We start from the raw sequence: 16,334 nt of genomic DNA on the forward strand, positions 1-16,334 counted from the left end.
CTTAACATACAAGATTAAAGAGGGGTGCCTGGGTGGCTCACTCAGTCGAGTGGCCGACACTTGATTTCAGCTCAGGTCATGATCTCAAGGTCCTGGAATCAAGCCCTGGGTGGTCAGCTAGAAGTAGGTCTGAGGATTCTCCCTCCCCCTCTCCCGTTGCCCCTCCCCCCACTCGTGCACGTGGCTCTCTCTAAAATAAACGAATAAATCTTAAAAAAAAAAAAAAAAGATCAGTGATAAATCTTAAAAAAAAAAGATTAGTGAGATTTTACTACACCTTAAGGCCATTAACCCCCTAGAACCTTGAGGATGAACCCTTACAGATAGTCTGATAGTCTAACACAGGCATTATATAGCCGAAAAAAGCAAGACAGGTGAATCAGTGTCAGTGTCTAAGACTTGCTTTCCAACTCCAAGTGCCCTTGTTTTTTTTTTTATTTTTTTCTTTTTAACTAATTGCTCTATGGCTTCTGAAACACTTATCACTGAACAGGGTATGATATTTTCATTTAGAGGCCAGTTACTCAATAGTATTTTAGTGCCTATTGTGTGTCTGACAATGTTTCAGAAGGTAATCTTCAATACTCAACTCTATGAAGAACACCTTTCAGTACAATGTAAGTTCCATGAGGGCAGAGATTCTTATTTTGTTTAGTTTTATTGCCCCTGAGCCTGGAAATTAAGTGGTGCTCAATAAATATTTGTGAAATGAATAAAGTCTACTGGGACTAGTGGTTACTACAAAATGCAAACCTTTGAAATGAGAGTAACTTTCGTATTTTAATAGGTCTCGAAGACCTTTCCAAGTAGTTTTTATAAACCTTACTTACCTTCAGATTTTAATTTTGTAAGAACAAAAATCAGGTAGTTGTTAAAATCTGGATATTGATTGAGTTGTTCCAGTTTCTAGAACAAACAGTAGTTAAGGAAACTTCTTAATGTAATCTAAGGAAAAGATTAAGCGTTTAAAATCAAGAATCCCTTTCATGATATTTTTAATCTAGCATTTTTTTCTTAAGAAGAATAAAATTATCTTATTAAAACCATCAACACACTATTCCAAGCACACACTAATGGTTATGTTAAATCTCTTAGGTGCTTTACGGCTGAAATATTAAACTTAATACTTTGTATCAATTATATTCATTACAACATAAGCCAAGTTCCACCTTCAGAATGCTCAACATAGCAAAAAAACTTTCAAAACAGAATTTTTGATTTATTTGAACTTTAAAAACTTAATCAGAAGGGTATTTAGGTATAAAAATAATGACAAAAATGAAAAGCATTCCAAAGAAATGAAAACAGGTCTTTAAAGATCATTTAGAAAAATTAACTTTATAAAAATGCCACTTATACACAAATCTATGTATCAAGTCTAATATTATTACACAAGGTCAGTATGCAATTACTGAATTGCAATAGTTCTACAATTGTCCACACCTCCCCAAGATCTAACATTTCTAATGACTTAAATTTGCAGGTATTTCATTCTGTTGGCTGTCAACAGTAACATAATGTTCTATTATATCTTTCTTCACGCCCTCTTAACATCTAATATTCTTCTTAATAACACTTCTAATTGTGTTTTATTAGACAGAAATATTCAAATGTTTTTACTGAGATCTAAAATTTTTATTTTTATTTTTTAAAGATTTTATTTATTTATTTGAGAGAGAGACAGAATGAGAGCGAGCACATGAGAGGGGTTATGGTCAGAGGGAGAAGCAGACTCCCTGCTGAACAGGGAGCCTGATGCGGGACTCGATCCAGGGACTCCAGGATCATGACCCTGAGCCGAAGGCAGTTGCTTAACCAACTGAGCCACCCAGGCGCCCTAAAACTTTTTTTAATTAAACCCATGGTACAAGCTCTAGGTACATTGTATTAGCTATTTATTTCATACTAGAATACCCTCAATAGTTAGTGGTCAGAACGTTAAATAAACTAGCAAAAGACATTCTCTAGAAAATTTCCCAAGTCTCCTTTCTTTGACCAAAAAAATCCAGTGGTTTCTTTCTTTAGTAAATAGCCAATATTAAGAAGCTGATGTGCTAATTTTGCATAAAAACTTCCTGGTAAGATTTACTTTCTTACAACTTGGGCCATCTACCCATATTACTAACAGTCTTGTAAAAGGTGCTCAAGCCTATACAAAAACAACAATAAAATAAATGCTTCCTAAGGACACACAAAAGAACAAAGTCATCCATCATTAGGCACTTAAAAATATAAAGCGATGTGTATTTTTATTCGTCTACTGAAATTTAATTTGTTCCTTATGCAGAAGGCATACTATGCTCCAGGCACACAGAATAAACCGTAAAATTGATTGTCAACCCAAGCACAGTACTGGGCATATAAAAGGTATTTTAATAAATACGTACCAAAACAGGAAATAATGATACATAGTGCTATAGAAGAAATTACAAGGTGGTTATGGGCTTGGCTAACTTAAGAAATAACTGTGTCATACAATTACCTATAATTCATTAAATATCAACTTCTATCATTCCTACAGCCATGACAACACAAATTAAGACTGGGCTACAGCAAGGCTTCAGATACAAGGTCCAACACACCCCAAAGCTACCATTCTTACCTCCGTATTAGCAGCATTATACCCTCCGGTTTTATATTAGTATATTAACTAAGAAGCTATGTACTTCCTCACCTAAAGTTTTAACTTACAGCAATGCAGTACTTCTTCGACTTCAAAACTTATCTACCAGAGTTTCTCACGGAATTGTATATAATTTCACCTTTACAGTGTATTATATTCAAATAAGCCCAAACTACACTAAAGAGCTTACTTACCAAATTCTATAGTTTTGCTGTTCACTAACAATAAAAATCAAATTGTTTCTGCAAAAACAGCAGACTTTTAAGTTTTTTTTTTTTAAAGAATTCTTTAGCCTCAAAGGAACAGGCTAAATAAGCTAATGAAAAAGCTTATTTATGACTGGGTGAATCCATCTCCTTTATCGTATCCAGTAAGAGCTCTTTCATTTGTCCACCGTTCACGGCACCACAGCACACAAGGCAGAGATTTTGCTGCTGCTTTTAACCTTTTCGGTCTCTAAAACCGTAGCAATATGACCGCTACCCCAGCAAACTCGGCAAACACGGAGTAACTGAGCAGTCAGCCTTTGAGCCAAAAGGACTATTTCACTCGGGAGCCAGGAAGCTTGCAACAGGTGTGAGCAAGAGCAGCGCCGGGGTGAGACCTGAGACCCCCCCACTTGCAGGTCTCCAGCACTTTTACGGCAGGGGCCTCGAAGAAACCCCAGGCCCAATGCGGCGGCAGTTTAAACCCCGCGCCAGCTCCACCCCATTTCTGGCCCGACGCTCGGCCGGCGAGCCCCGTCTCGCACACAGCGCCCTCCACCCGGACTCTCGCTCGGCCCGCCGCCCCCTCGGCGCGGGGCGCATTGTCTGGGGCCGGGGTCCGCGCCGCACCCGGGCCGCGCCCGCCCGCGCCGCTCTCCACCCCACGGGCAGGTCAGCAGTGGGCGGGCGGGGACGTGGCGGCCCGGCGGGAGCACATGTCGCGATCGCGGGCGGCGGCCGGGAGCCCCCGCCTCCCGCGGGCCGGAAGCCGGCGGCGGCGGCAGCACCCCGGACCGGGCTCGAGGGCCGCGTGCGCGAGGCGCCGGGCAGGAGCTGCGGCGGCGGGCGGGCCTCTCCCCGCGGGCGGGCGGAGGGCGGAGGGATCCGGGGAGCGGGAGGAGGGGGAGGGGCGGCAGGAGCCACCCGGCCGCCGGGAGCGGGCCCCGCGCAGGGCGAGCTGCGCGGGCGGCGGCAAGGCCTCGGAAAGGATACTTGTTGCACGGTTCTCTGGATGGTGGTGTCTGGGGACTGGGACTCCTTCAGCAGCTGCAGGATTTGCTGAAGCCCTTGCTCGTCAGGTTTCCACTCATACTCCATCTTGGTTTGCTGCAAATAAAGCCAGACACAGGAAGAGACGGAGCAAATGTTACTCCCCGTGCACAGGCCCGAGGGCTTCCCGCGCCGAGCAACCCCCCTTTCCCCGCCAGAACGACCCCTTTACTCCCCAGACGTCTCGGACCTGCCTGGGGTGCCCCGAAAGAAGTCTCGGACGGCGAAACCCGGGGGAACTGATCCTAGCAGCTCCGCCGCCAACGTCTGGTGCTGCTGCTGCCGCCGCGGCCGCCGAGCGCAAGGAGCCGACCAGACTGAGTCACCGCGAATTTGCAATCTGGCCCCTAGATCCGCTCACGGGAGCCCCCTGGGTCCTAGTGCCACGCAGTTTTCTCCAACCCAACCCAATTGAAGTTCTGCCCAGATTATTACTGATTTAAGGACTCATCAGAAGTCGAGTTCTTATCGAAACCCCTGCGAAACACCTGAAGAGATCTGATTTTGGGTATTAGTCATTTTAAGTTAACATAGTGAATAATGAAGAATGACTGGAATAGGGAAAAAAGCCTGATAATTCCTGACAACTCAACAATACTTAGAAAAAATTAAAAAGTTTACATTTCAATTTGATATACATAGCACTAATATTTGGTCCAAAATATTAAATTTGTATTGTAATCACAACCCACACCTCGATAAACAATGTTGCATTTACATATGCAGAACGTGATTGAAAAAACTGCATTCTTTTATGAACTTAAACTTCTGAACTCAAGTGAAATAAATTCCATCTGAAATAACCACGTTTCACAATTAAGGACTTTGGGGTGAAGGAAAAACAAGAAAAATAACGTAATTTTATAAGTGGATCGTGTTTAATTCCATTAAAGTGTTCTCACATACATTTTCTCGTTTCATTCTCAAGCAACCTAGGGAGGTATTATTAGCTCCCAAGTGCCAACTATGGCTCAAAAAGATCTGAGCAAATTACCACGGTTAATTAGCAAAGACTGGGCGGAGTATAGGTTTCTTAAGCTACTAAGAGTTGCATCTGCTACAATCAGTTGAAACTATTATATCAATGACACAGTTTCATTAAAACTAATGCTTAAACAAAAACAAAACTTAAGAATTGTAAAAACCAAACAGTATGATGAAAGAATATTTCATATGGCTTTATTACTACATGAGAGTTTGACAGATGAAATTAGTCCCTTCCTAGTAGGAGTCTCTTCCTAGTAGGAGTCCCTTCCTAGCAGGGGTTAAAATTACCTGACCTTAGGGCATGTCTCTAGTTAGCATTGTTTTTCTTTCTTTCCTTTTTTTATCTTTTAAACCTTTCCTCTCTCCTTCACCCTTATTTTCTGGTTAGTATCTTGTAATGCGGCTTTGCTCACCACCTCCTACAGACTTCTAAACTACCCAAAGTGAAAACCCCAAAACAAAAACAATAATCATCTAGACATGGTATCTGTTAATATTGTAGTGTTTTTATTCCAGTCCTCACTCTGTGTGCTTATATGTACATTATATTTTATAATGGAATTGTCCTGTTTTTTGCACACCTTCATATATCATTAAGTATTTACTGAAAGTATTTTTTAAAAACATGATCATATTCCCTTGTATTGCTAACATAATTTTAATACACTTTGATATATACACAACCTATACAAATCAAAGGCATACAACTAAATGGATTATTCCAAACTGAAGATGCCTGTGTAACCAATGCCCATATCAAAATACAGATCATTACCAGTGCCAAGGTTTCCACTGTACCCATTTCTCAGTCATCCAAAATAATCCCTATTATTAATTTCTATCATTACAGATCTTCTCCTCCTTCCCTCTTCTTCTTACTTCAGAAACTTGTTAAAAATTACAAAAATTATAACAAATCAAACAACATGGTTGTACACATAAAGTTAATTCAATCCTACCTCCGAGCTTATGTCCATGACCGAATCCGTTATAAGTTTGGTATGAATCCTGCTACGCCTTTCTCTTTCTCAAACATACATATAGTTCTGGTTTTGTTCTGTTTTAGGATCATACTACAAATTATTAATGCTACAACTTTTAAACACATAATATACCATCATTCCCGGCCAAAGTATAGATTTAACTCATTTTTAATAGCTGCATATGGGTCTTTAGAATGGATAGAATAATAATTAACAATAACATAAAATAATAACATATAACAGTAACAAAAATAACATAATTTGTTCAACCACTTCTTGACTGGCTTCCAGGATGCCTCTACTTTTTTTTCTTTTTTAACCACAATAAACAACACACACAAAAAATAATCTTGTACTAATGTCTCTACACAGTAGTGGCAACCCAGTGGGATTATTAGACCAAAAGTACGTGCACTTAAAAATTTCTAACAGTTATTAATTACTTTCTAAAAACAGTTATGCAATTCACACTCACCAACAATATGAATGTTTCCCACATCTTCACCAGCACATTCTTTTAATTTTTGTGAATCTAATGGGTGAAAACTTAATTGCTCCTGATACTGGGGTGGGGGGCAGGGAGAGGTTAAGAGAATGGAACCTAAAAATCTGAACTTTAGTTATGAGTTGGAGCTGCAACTATGCACATCACACCAGTGGAGGTGACATTTGGATAGCCTACTTAACTGCCTTAACTCCTTAGCTGCCCTTTTGAATAAAGTGCAGTTGGGGCCAATAGCAGCCAGTCCAAAAGACATCTTTATCACATTCATCCCGAGGATGAGTGCCCCATACTATCATTATCATGCTTCTGTCTTTATCCCTGCACCCAAGTAGAATTTTTTTTTTCCAAAGAGTTTAGTATTAAGAACATTTAATTTGATCAGCCTATGACGGTGGGATAGGTAGAATGAAGATTATAACTCAAGTTATTGGGGACAAAAGATTCTCAAAAATATTTGGAAACTGCTTGATAAGAGATCTCAGGTCATTTTGAACTTCTATACCACATTTTTCTTATTGTAGTAAAGTGTACATAAAATAAAATTTAGCATTTTAACCATTTTAAGTGTACAGTTTAATGGCATCAAGTACATTCTCATTGTTGTGCAATCACAACCCCTATCTCCAGAACTTACCACATTTTCATAGCCATTAAAATTAGGAATAATCTTCTGCTAGGGTAGCCAGAGGGATCACAAATCTAGATAACATATGAAGTACTTCAAGCTAACCAAGGACACCAGAATTCTGAGGCAGAACTCATTATTTAAATAGTAAACTACATCCATAATAAATAGAATATCAAGATTGACACTGGGTGTTCTTAAAGTAATTCTTTATACTATTCTTTATTCATGGTGAAGACTAAGATCTAGATGTTTCAAAAAAGGGAAGTAGTACTTCAAATTTTTCTCTTTTAGAGTATGCAAATCATGCTGACTGGGCCATGGCATTCCATGGTGAACACCCTCCCCACCAACCAAAGACTCTTCATTAGGCAAGACAGTTACTTGAACTAGCTAGATAGAAGATGACACCAGAATAGAAAGTAGTCTGCTAAGTTACTGTAAGATACCATTTGGGGCCTTCAGCAAATGAAAGACTCCCAAACTGTTAAGAACTTAGAAGTACATAAAAATTTTGAACTTGCCAGAGTTGAAAATCATGTGAGGTAAAGACACTGGTTGAAAAAAGTAAAAATAAATCTAGTTTCTTCCCTGCTGGAGGGGCTGTAAAATATAGTTTAAAAAGCAGATGGGAGGTCTGGACTCAACCAACCTAAGTTTAAATCCTAGTTTTTCCACTTAGTAGCTGTGAAAACCTGGGCAAGTTAATTAATCTCACTGAACTTCAGTTTCTCAACTATAAAATGAGACTATATCAACTCTATAGTAGGATTATACGTACCTGCCTGGCATATGGTATGATCTGAAATATGGTTGTTGTTTTTTTTTAAAGACTTTGAGAGAGAGAGAGAGAGAGAAAGAGAAAGAGACAGAATGTTCAGGGGGAAGAGCAGAGGGAGAAGGAGAAGCGGGCTTCCCGCTCATCAGGGAGCCCAAAATCATGACCTGAGCCAAAGGCAGATGCTTAACTGACTGAGCCACCCAGGTGCCCCTGAAATATAGTAGTTTTACTTGTCACATCATTGGTTTTCTACTGCCTGCAAGATAAAAATCTAACTTCTTTTTCATGGAAGAGGCCATTCATGATCTGGTTCATCACCTCTAGGAACAGCTTTCTCTCTGATGACTTAACCTCAAACTTTATGCTCCACCAATACCACCCGAGCCTCTTATACCTCTGAGCCTCTGAATAGGATTTCCTGACTGGAATGTTCTCTTTAGATTTGACAATTTGGCAAACTCCTTTGCACTCTTCAGAGCTATGCTCATCTATCCAATTTCTAAATATTTATTGAGAGTCTTCCTTGGCACTATGATTGATACTGGATACTATTTTTCTTCCATGATATTATTCCAGGACTTCCCCATAAGACTTACATGTTTTTTTCATTACAGATCTAAAGTTTATAGCTATTGCCATTTAGGAAACTATCATATTATATTATAATTATTTCCAGTTCTGTCTTAGCAATAGATCATGTATTCCTTGAGAAGAGGGACAGCATCTTTTTGCCCTCTTGGCCTGGCAGAGTCTGATTCAATAAATATTTGTTGAATAAATACTATTGCTGTTGCAATTAATTCAACTGAATATTAAGCTGAGCAACTACCATGTGCTCAATGAGCAACAAAGATTCAAAGGTAAGTAAAATATTGTTCTTGCCCTCATTAAGCTCTGATTTAATGAGAGAGACAGATGTGGGGCCTATGAATGAAGAATATGAATAAGGTGCAACAGGGACAGAGAGGAACACAAATATATTCTGCCAGGAAAGAGAAACACGCTTTACCCCCCACCTTTGGTTCAGAGCTTTTTTTTCCTTCTAATTTCAATTACATTCAAAAAATATTTACTGAGTCAGATGTTTCCACCTCTATGGTGAATTACAAGAATGTGATAACTGTTGCTATCATTGACATAATTTCCCAAAATGGTGAACAACTCCAAAGAACACAAGGCATACTCTTCCTTCAGTAGTACAGTAGTTTTATTCCTGGAAAACTCAACATTTAATAAAAATCCTGCAAAAAATTCCATGTGTATATGTAAAATCATGTTATTAGGCTTTAGGGTGACATTTTTTCACCTATGTGACCATCTAAGTGGGAGAGTCAAAAGTCATTCAGGGCTTAAGATAATTCTTAATGGTAAACATCTAGAATCCCTCAGCCCCTCTGACAAAATACCAATAGCACTTCACCAATTCTAGGACCCCCACCCTCACCCCAGACAGCAGCACTATTGTAGGAGAACGACTATGGTAGAACAAGTACAAGGGCTGGGGGGACATTAAGCTTACCCCTTTAGGAGGTCAGGAAAGAACCTCCCTGAAGAAGTGACTTTTTACCTGAGAATCGAACAGGAATTACCAAAAAATGAAAAATGAGAGGAAGGCAAGGGCTAGGAGGCCCCCACAGCCATGTTAAGAGTTGGAATGCATCCTAAGACTAATAGAAAGCTTGTGAGAGGGGTTATAAACTAATAGAAGACATGATCAAATACAAATATGGAAAACAATTACTCTTCCTAGGAAGTAGAAATGAGAAAGGAGAGGTTAACTTTCTGCTGTTCAGTATTACGTTAACTTTCATAATAAGCAGAATATTTTCCTAACAAAAAATGATTCCTATATAAAACCCATCAGACTGCAATGTGGGAAATCAGTGGAGGGGCAGGAGCCACGGAAGACCTAACTGTCCAATCTGAATTTAAAATGGAGTTCCGGGAGCCTGGGTGGCTCAGTGGGTTAAGAGGCTGACTCTTGATTTAGGGTCATGATCTCAGGGTCATGAGATTGAGCCCCATGTTGCCCTCTGCACTAAGTGTGGATCCTGCTTAAGATTCTCTCTCTCCCTCTGCCTTTTCCATTCCCCACTCGAGCTATCTCGCTCTGTACAGATAGACAGATAGATAGATAAAATGGAGTTCCAATCTCAGAGTTGTGAGTTTGCGCCCCACGTTGGGTGCAGAGATTACTTAAGTAAATAAAAGAAAATAAGAGTTCCAGTTTGTTAGGGGAAAGGCTGTCATCCTTCACAGAGAGCCAAAATACTACCACAAAATCTGGTATTTACATGTTAAAGGGATAAACACATCTATTATTTTGTCAGTAATATCAATAGCTTAAAAAAATACCAATAGCTTAAAAAACATACCAATAGCTAATGTTTTTGAGAACCAGGCAGTGTCCTAAACACTTATATATGTTAATTTAGTCCTCAGAACTCTATGATGTATTAAAATTACCTATATTTTACAGATAAGTAAATTGAGGCACCAAGAAGTTAAATTACTTGCCCAAGGTTACTTACATAATAAACGAAGCCCTGATTCAAACCCAACTAATCTGGCTCCAGAGTCCCGTCTCTAAGCCTCTGATATACTGCCTTTCTAACAGAAACATCAATTTCTGTAAACTGGGAAACTAACCGTAAATAAAACCATTTGTATTCTAAAGGAGTAACATATATTTGATACCTTTTTCATGAGGTAAAAGAGAAAAGTAAAAATCATATTTCACTATTGTAAAATAAATAAATAAAAACAATAAATAAAGCAGTATGTATATTGGGAACATATAATATAAATGAGATATTTTGATAGTGCTGAGTTCACGAGTTCAAGATATTCTAAATCTAATCTTTACAACAACCCTTTGTTGTAACTAGGTGGTAAGTATTATCTTCATTTGACAAACAGATAAAACAAAATACGACTTAAGTCATTTGCTGAATGTGAATCAGATTTGTAGACTTCCGAAGCCAATGTCTCTTATACTGGCTTTTTACAAAAAGATGCTACGATGAACAAGGAAGAAAAAAAAATTAGAGATATCCAAAGGGCTAAGAAGAGACTCCTATTTTTTTTAAAAGATACTTAATAAAACTTTTATGAGAAATCAAATCAAAGTTCAGGTATGAAAGAAAAAAAGCAAAGTCTAAAGGTAGCAGATTATTAATAACTTAAAAAATGAGGTATTTTAATGTCAAAGAATCAAAATGTCAACAGGCTTGTTAAATTATAGCTATCAGTGAAACTACAAAGTCCTTTAAGAAATTCTACAAAGTAATCAGAGATCAAGGCTCAAGAACGAAAAGCAGAAAAAGCAAAACCCAACTGTGCAGCCCAAGCTATTTGAAAGGCGCTCAGATTAAAGGGAAGGGACCACAGCATATGGCTCCTCCTATGTTACAAGACGTGAGGCACATAATAGGTTTTAAATCATCCTGATTGATTGAATGATCTAGTTCACCACTTGGAAGAATTATGCTAAGAGGTTAAAATTATAATCCTCAGGCATTACAATTTATTGTCATCTAAAAGCAAAAAAGATTAACAACAAAAAAGAAAAGGGAAAACAGGTACTAAGGGAAATTTAAATAAATATATTCTTGGAGCGCCCCTTCAGGAAGACCTTTAAAGATGACTAGACATGTGACTCAAATACTTTACAAACATTAAAAAATTAAAAAAAAAAAAGTAGTCTAGTATCAGAATGAACAGGTGATAAGAAGGAAAACCCGATTTCAAAACCCAATCCAATCTACAACCAGGTACTTCCCATATACTTCAACTCATTTAATATTCACAACAGCAGTATGAGGTAGATATTAACTCCATTTTATATTAACTGAGGTTGAGAGAGGTTAAGTACTTGCCTGGCCAGTGTGTGGCAGATTGGGCATTCAAAACCAAATCTGTGTGATTTCAAAGTCTCAACTGTGCCTAGTAATAACAGCAACCCTGTTATCATTTACGGAGCATTTTTATGTGCCAGTTATTATACTAAGTGCTTTAAATGTATCATCTCATTGAATTCCATGAGTAGGGACTATTATCATTTCCATTTTACAGAAAAGGAACAGGCTTAAGTCAAGTTAAGTATATCCAAGGTCACAGAGGTCGTAATGAACAAAGGCAGGTCCTAAGCCCTGATGTACCTGACTCCAGAGCCTGTCCACTGAACCATGCTGTTGTATTATTCTCATTCTGCCACTTTCATGAACATGTAACTAAGCATTAACAGAACTCTTGGGTAGACTTCTTGAGTAGACTTCTCTTTTCCATGCATAACCAAAAATTCAATAGCTCTATTGATTAGTGTCTACCTTCTTCAGTTCAGGTGTGGTAACTGCACCTTGCTTTTCAGAGTTTAAACTCCTCTTTCCAGAGTTTAAACTTTTCTTTTTCTTAAGTTTTATTAAGTTGTCTCTACACCCAATATGGGGCTCGAACTCATAATTGTGAGATTGGGTTACACACACTTTGAAATGAGCCACTCAGGCGCTCCAGAGAGTTTAAACTATTCATTTTTGTTTTTTAAATTTATGGACTAGTTTATTACAAAGGCACTATATCAGAATATCTTTAATACATACCTACTATCTTTACTTCACAGCCAGAGCACAAAAATTCACATTGGTTTAAAATCACATGTTAGCGAAATGTGTTCATTACACACAAAGGTTTTCTTAAATTTTATGTCTATATAGATTAGGAAACTATGGTTCTCCATACAAAGTCATCTCTATACATCAAATCTGAGTTAACTATCTGGTTGAAAATAGTTGGCAATTAATTGGAATAGTAAGATAATGCAAAATATGCCTGTGGGGGGTTGTTTATTAATATTGACCTTAAAGAACTATACAGTTAATTTGCATATTTTGGTCGGATGTCTTTGTGAAGCTTTTTTTAATCTTCTTTCAAAATGGTAAATTATTTATTTTTATTATTAGTTTCAGAGATGGAGGTCAGTGATTCATCAGTCTTATATAATACCTGGTACTCATTACATCACATGCCCTCCTTAATGTCCATCACCCAGTTACCATATCCCCTCACCCCCCTTCCCTCCAGCAACCTTCAGTTTGTTTCCTATGATTAAGAGTCTCTTATGGTTTGTCTCCCTCTCTGATTTCGTCTTGTTTTATTTTTTCCTTTCTTCCCCTATGATCCTGTTTTGTTTCTTAAATTCCACATATGAATGAGTTCATATAATTGTCTTTCTCTGATTGACTTATTTTGCTTAGTATAATACCCTCTAGTTCCGTCCATGTTGTTGCAAGTGGCAAGATTTCTTTTTTTGATGGCTGAGTAGTATTCCATTGTGTGTGTGTGTGTGTGTGTGTGTGTGTGTGTGTGTGTATACATATATCTCATATCTTTTTTATCCATTCATCTGTCGATGGACATCTGGGCTCCTTCTGTAGTTTGGCTACTGTGAACATTGCTGCTATAAACATTGGGGTGTAGGCGCCCCTTCAGATCACTACATTTGTATCTTTGGGGTAAATACCCAGTAGTCCAATTGCAGGGTTGTAGGGTAGCTCTATTTTCAACCTTTTGAGGAACCTCCATACGGTTTTCCAGAGTGGCTGTACCAGCTTGCATTCCTACCAACAGTGTAAGAGGGTTCTCCTTTCTCTGCACCCTCGCCAACATCTGTTCTTTCCTAACTTGTTAATTTTAGTCATTCTGACTGGTGTGAGGTGGTATCTCACTGCGGTTTTGATTTTATTTCCCTGATGCCAAGTGATGTTGAGCATTTTTTCATGTATTGGTTGGCCATTTGTAGGTCTTCTTTGGAGAAATGTCTGTTCATGTCTTCTGCCCATTTCTTGATTGGATTAGTTGTTATTTGGGTGTTGAGTTTGGTAAGTTCTTTATAGATTTTGGATACTAGCCCTTTATCTGATAATACATTTCCAACTATCTTCTCCCGTTTTTTCATTTGTCTTTTGGTTTTGTTCACTGTTTCCTTTGCTGTGAAAAAGCTTTTTATCTTGATAAAGTCCCAATAGTTCATTTTTGCCTTTGTTTCCCTTGTCTTTGGAGACGCGTCTAGCAAGAAGTTGCTGCGGCCGAGGTCGAAGAGGTTGCTGCCTGTGTTCTCCTCTAGGATATTAATGGACTCCTGTCTCACATTTTGGTCTTTCATACATTTTGAGTCTATTTTTGTGTGTGGTGTAAGGAAATGGACCAGTTTCATTCTTCTGCATGTGGCTGTCCAATTTTCCCAACACCATTTGTTGAAGAGACCGTCTTTTTTCCATTGGACATTCTTTCCTGCTTTGTCGAAGATTAGCTGACCATAGAGTTGAGGGTCTATTTCTGGGCTCTCTATTCTGTTCCATTGATCTTTGTGTCTGTTTTTGTGCCAGTACTATACTGTCTTGATGATGACAGCTTTGTAATAGAGCTTGAAGTCTGGAATTGTGATGCCACCAGCTTTGCTTTGCTTTTTCAACATTCCTTTGGCTATTCGGATTTTTTTCTGGTTCCATACAAATTTTAGGATTATTTGTTCCAGCTCTGTGAAAAAAGTTGATGGTATTTTGATAGGGATTGCATTAAATGTGTAGATTGCTCTAGGTAGCATAAACATTTTAACAACATTTGTTCTTCCAATCCATGAGCATGGAACGTTTTTCCATTTCTTTGTGTCTTCCTCAATTTCTTTCATGAGTGTTCTATAGTTTTCGAGTACAGATTCTTTGCCTCTTTGGTTAGGTTTATTCCTAGGTATCTTATGGTTTTTGGTGCATTTGTAAATGGTATTGACTCCTTAATTTCTCTTTCTTCTGTCTCATTGTGAGTGGATAGAAATGCACTTGATTTCTGCACATTGATTTTATATTCCTGCCACTTTGCTGAATTCCTGTATGAGTTCTAGCAGTTTTGGGGTGGAGTTTTTTTGGGTTTTCCACACAGGGTATCATGTCATCTGCAAAGAGTGAGAGTTTGACTTCTTTGCCAATTCAGATGCCTTTTATTTTTGTTGTCTAATTGCTGAGGCTGGGACTTCTAATACTATGTTGAATAGCAGTGGTGATAGTGGACATTCCTGCTGTGTTCCTGACCTTAGGGGAAAAGCTCTGTTTTTTCCCATTGAGAATGATATTCGCTGTGGGTTTTTCATAGATGGCTTTTATGATATTGAAGTATGTACCCTCTATCCCTACACTGTGAAGAGTTTTAATCAAGAAACGATGCTGTACTTTGTCAAATGCTTTTTCTGCATCTATCGAGAGGATAATATGGTTCTTGTCCTTTCTTTTATTAATGTATTGTATCACATTGATTGATTTGTGGATGTTGAACCACCCTTGCAGCCCAGGAATAAATCTCACTTGGCTGTGGTGAATAATGCACTGTTGGATCCTATCGGCTAGTATTTTGGTGAGAATTTTTGCATCCATGTTCATCATGGATATTGGTCTGTAATTCTCCTTTTGGTTGGGGTCTTTGTCTGGTTTTGGGATCAAGGTAATGCTGGCTTCATAGAAAGAGTCTGGAAGTTTTCCTTCCATTTCTATTCTTTTTCCATTTCTATCTTTTTGAAACAGCTTCAGAAGAATAGGTATTAATTCTTCTTTAAAAGTTTGGTAGAATTCCCCCTGGGAAGCCCCAGGCTCTTGTTACTTGGGAGATTTTTGATTACTGCTTCAATTTCCTTGCTGGTTATGGGTCTGTTCAGGTTTTCAATTTCTTCCTGGTTCAGTTTTGGTAGTTCATACGTCTCTAGCAATGCATCCATTTCTTCCAGATTGTCTAATTTGCTGGCATATAGTTGCTCATAATATGTTCTTACAATTGTTTGTATTTCTTTGGTGTTGGTTGTGATCTCTCCTCTTTCATTCATGATTTTATTTATTTGGGTCATTTCTCTTTTCTTTTGATAAGTCTGGCTAGGGGTTTATCAATCTTATTCTTTCAAAAGAACCAGCTCCTAGTTTTGTTGATCTGTTCTGTTCTTTGGGTTTCTATTTCATTGATTTCTGCTCTAATCTTTATTATTTCTCTTCTCGTGCTGGGTTTAGGCTTTCTTTGCTGTTCTTTCTCCAGCTCCTTTAGGGGTAAGGTTAGGTTGTGTATTTGAGACCTTTCTCGTTTCTTGAGAAAGGCTTGTATTGCTATATATTTCCCTCTTGGGACCACCTTTGCTGCATCCTAAAGATTTTGAACAGTTGTGTTTTCATTCTCATTTGTTTCCATGAATTTTTTAAAATTCTTCTTTAATTTCCTGGTTAACCCATTCATTCTTTAGTAGGAGCTCTTTAGCCTCCGTGTATTTGAGTTCTTTCCTAATTTCCTCTTGTGTATGAGTTCCAGTTTCAAAGCATTGTGGTCCAAAAATATGCAGGGAATGATCCTAATCTTTTGGTACTGGTTGAGATGTGATTTGTGACCCAGTATGTGATCTATTCTAGAGAATGTTCCATGTGCACTTGAGAAGAATGTGTATTCTGTTGCTTTAGGATGGAATGTTCTGAATATATCTGTGAAGTCCATCTGGTCCAGTGTGTCATTCAAAACCCTTATTTCCTTGTTGATATTCTGCCTAGATGATCT

General features: G+C 38.3%; 1 protein-coding gene across 4 annotated transcripts in view; it reads right to left on the reverse strand.

The window, feature by feature from the left end:
* Positions 1–16,334, reverse strand: part of TNPO1 (transportin 1) — an 89,491-nt gene that overhangs the window by 45,272 nt on the left and 27,885 nt on the right. For 3 of the 4 annotated variants that reach the window (XM_032404236.1, XM_032404239.1, XM_032404238.1), the window contains exons 2-3: positions 3,823–3,936; positions 831–906 (exon numbers count right to left, since the gene is read on the reverse strand). In XM_032404236.1, coding sequence (XP_032260127.1) covers positions 831–906; positions 3,823–3,936 — 190 coding nt within the window. Of the gene's footprint in view, positions 1–830; positions 907–3,822; positions 3,937–4,069; positions 5,009–16,334 lie in introns of those variants that run through there. The other variant, XM_032404237.1, reaches the window with a different exon arrangement.

The sequence above is a fragment of the Phoca vitulina genome, unplaced genomic scaffold (assembly GCF_004348235.1).
Source record: "Phoca vitulina isolate PV1807 unplaced genomic scaffold, GSC_HSeal_1.0 scaffold6, whole genome shotgun sequence".
Taxonomy (NCBI): domain Eukaryota; kingdom Metazoa; phylum Chordata; class Mammalia; order Carnivora; family Phocidae; genus Phoca; species Phoca vitulina.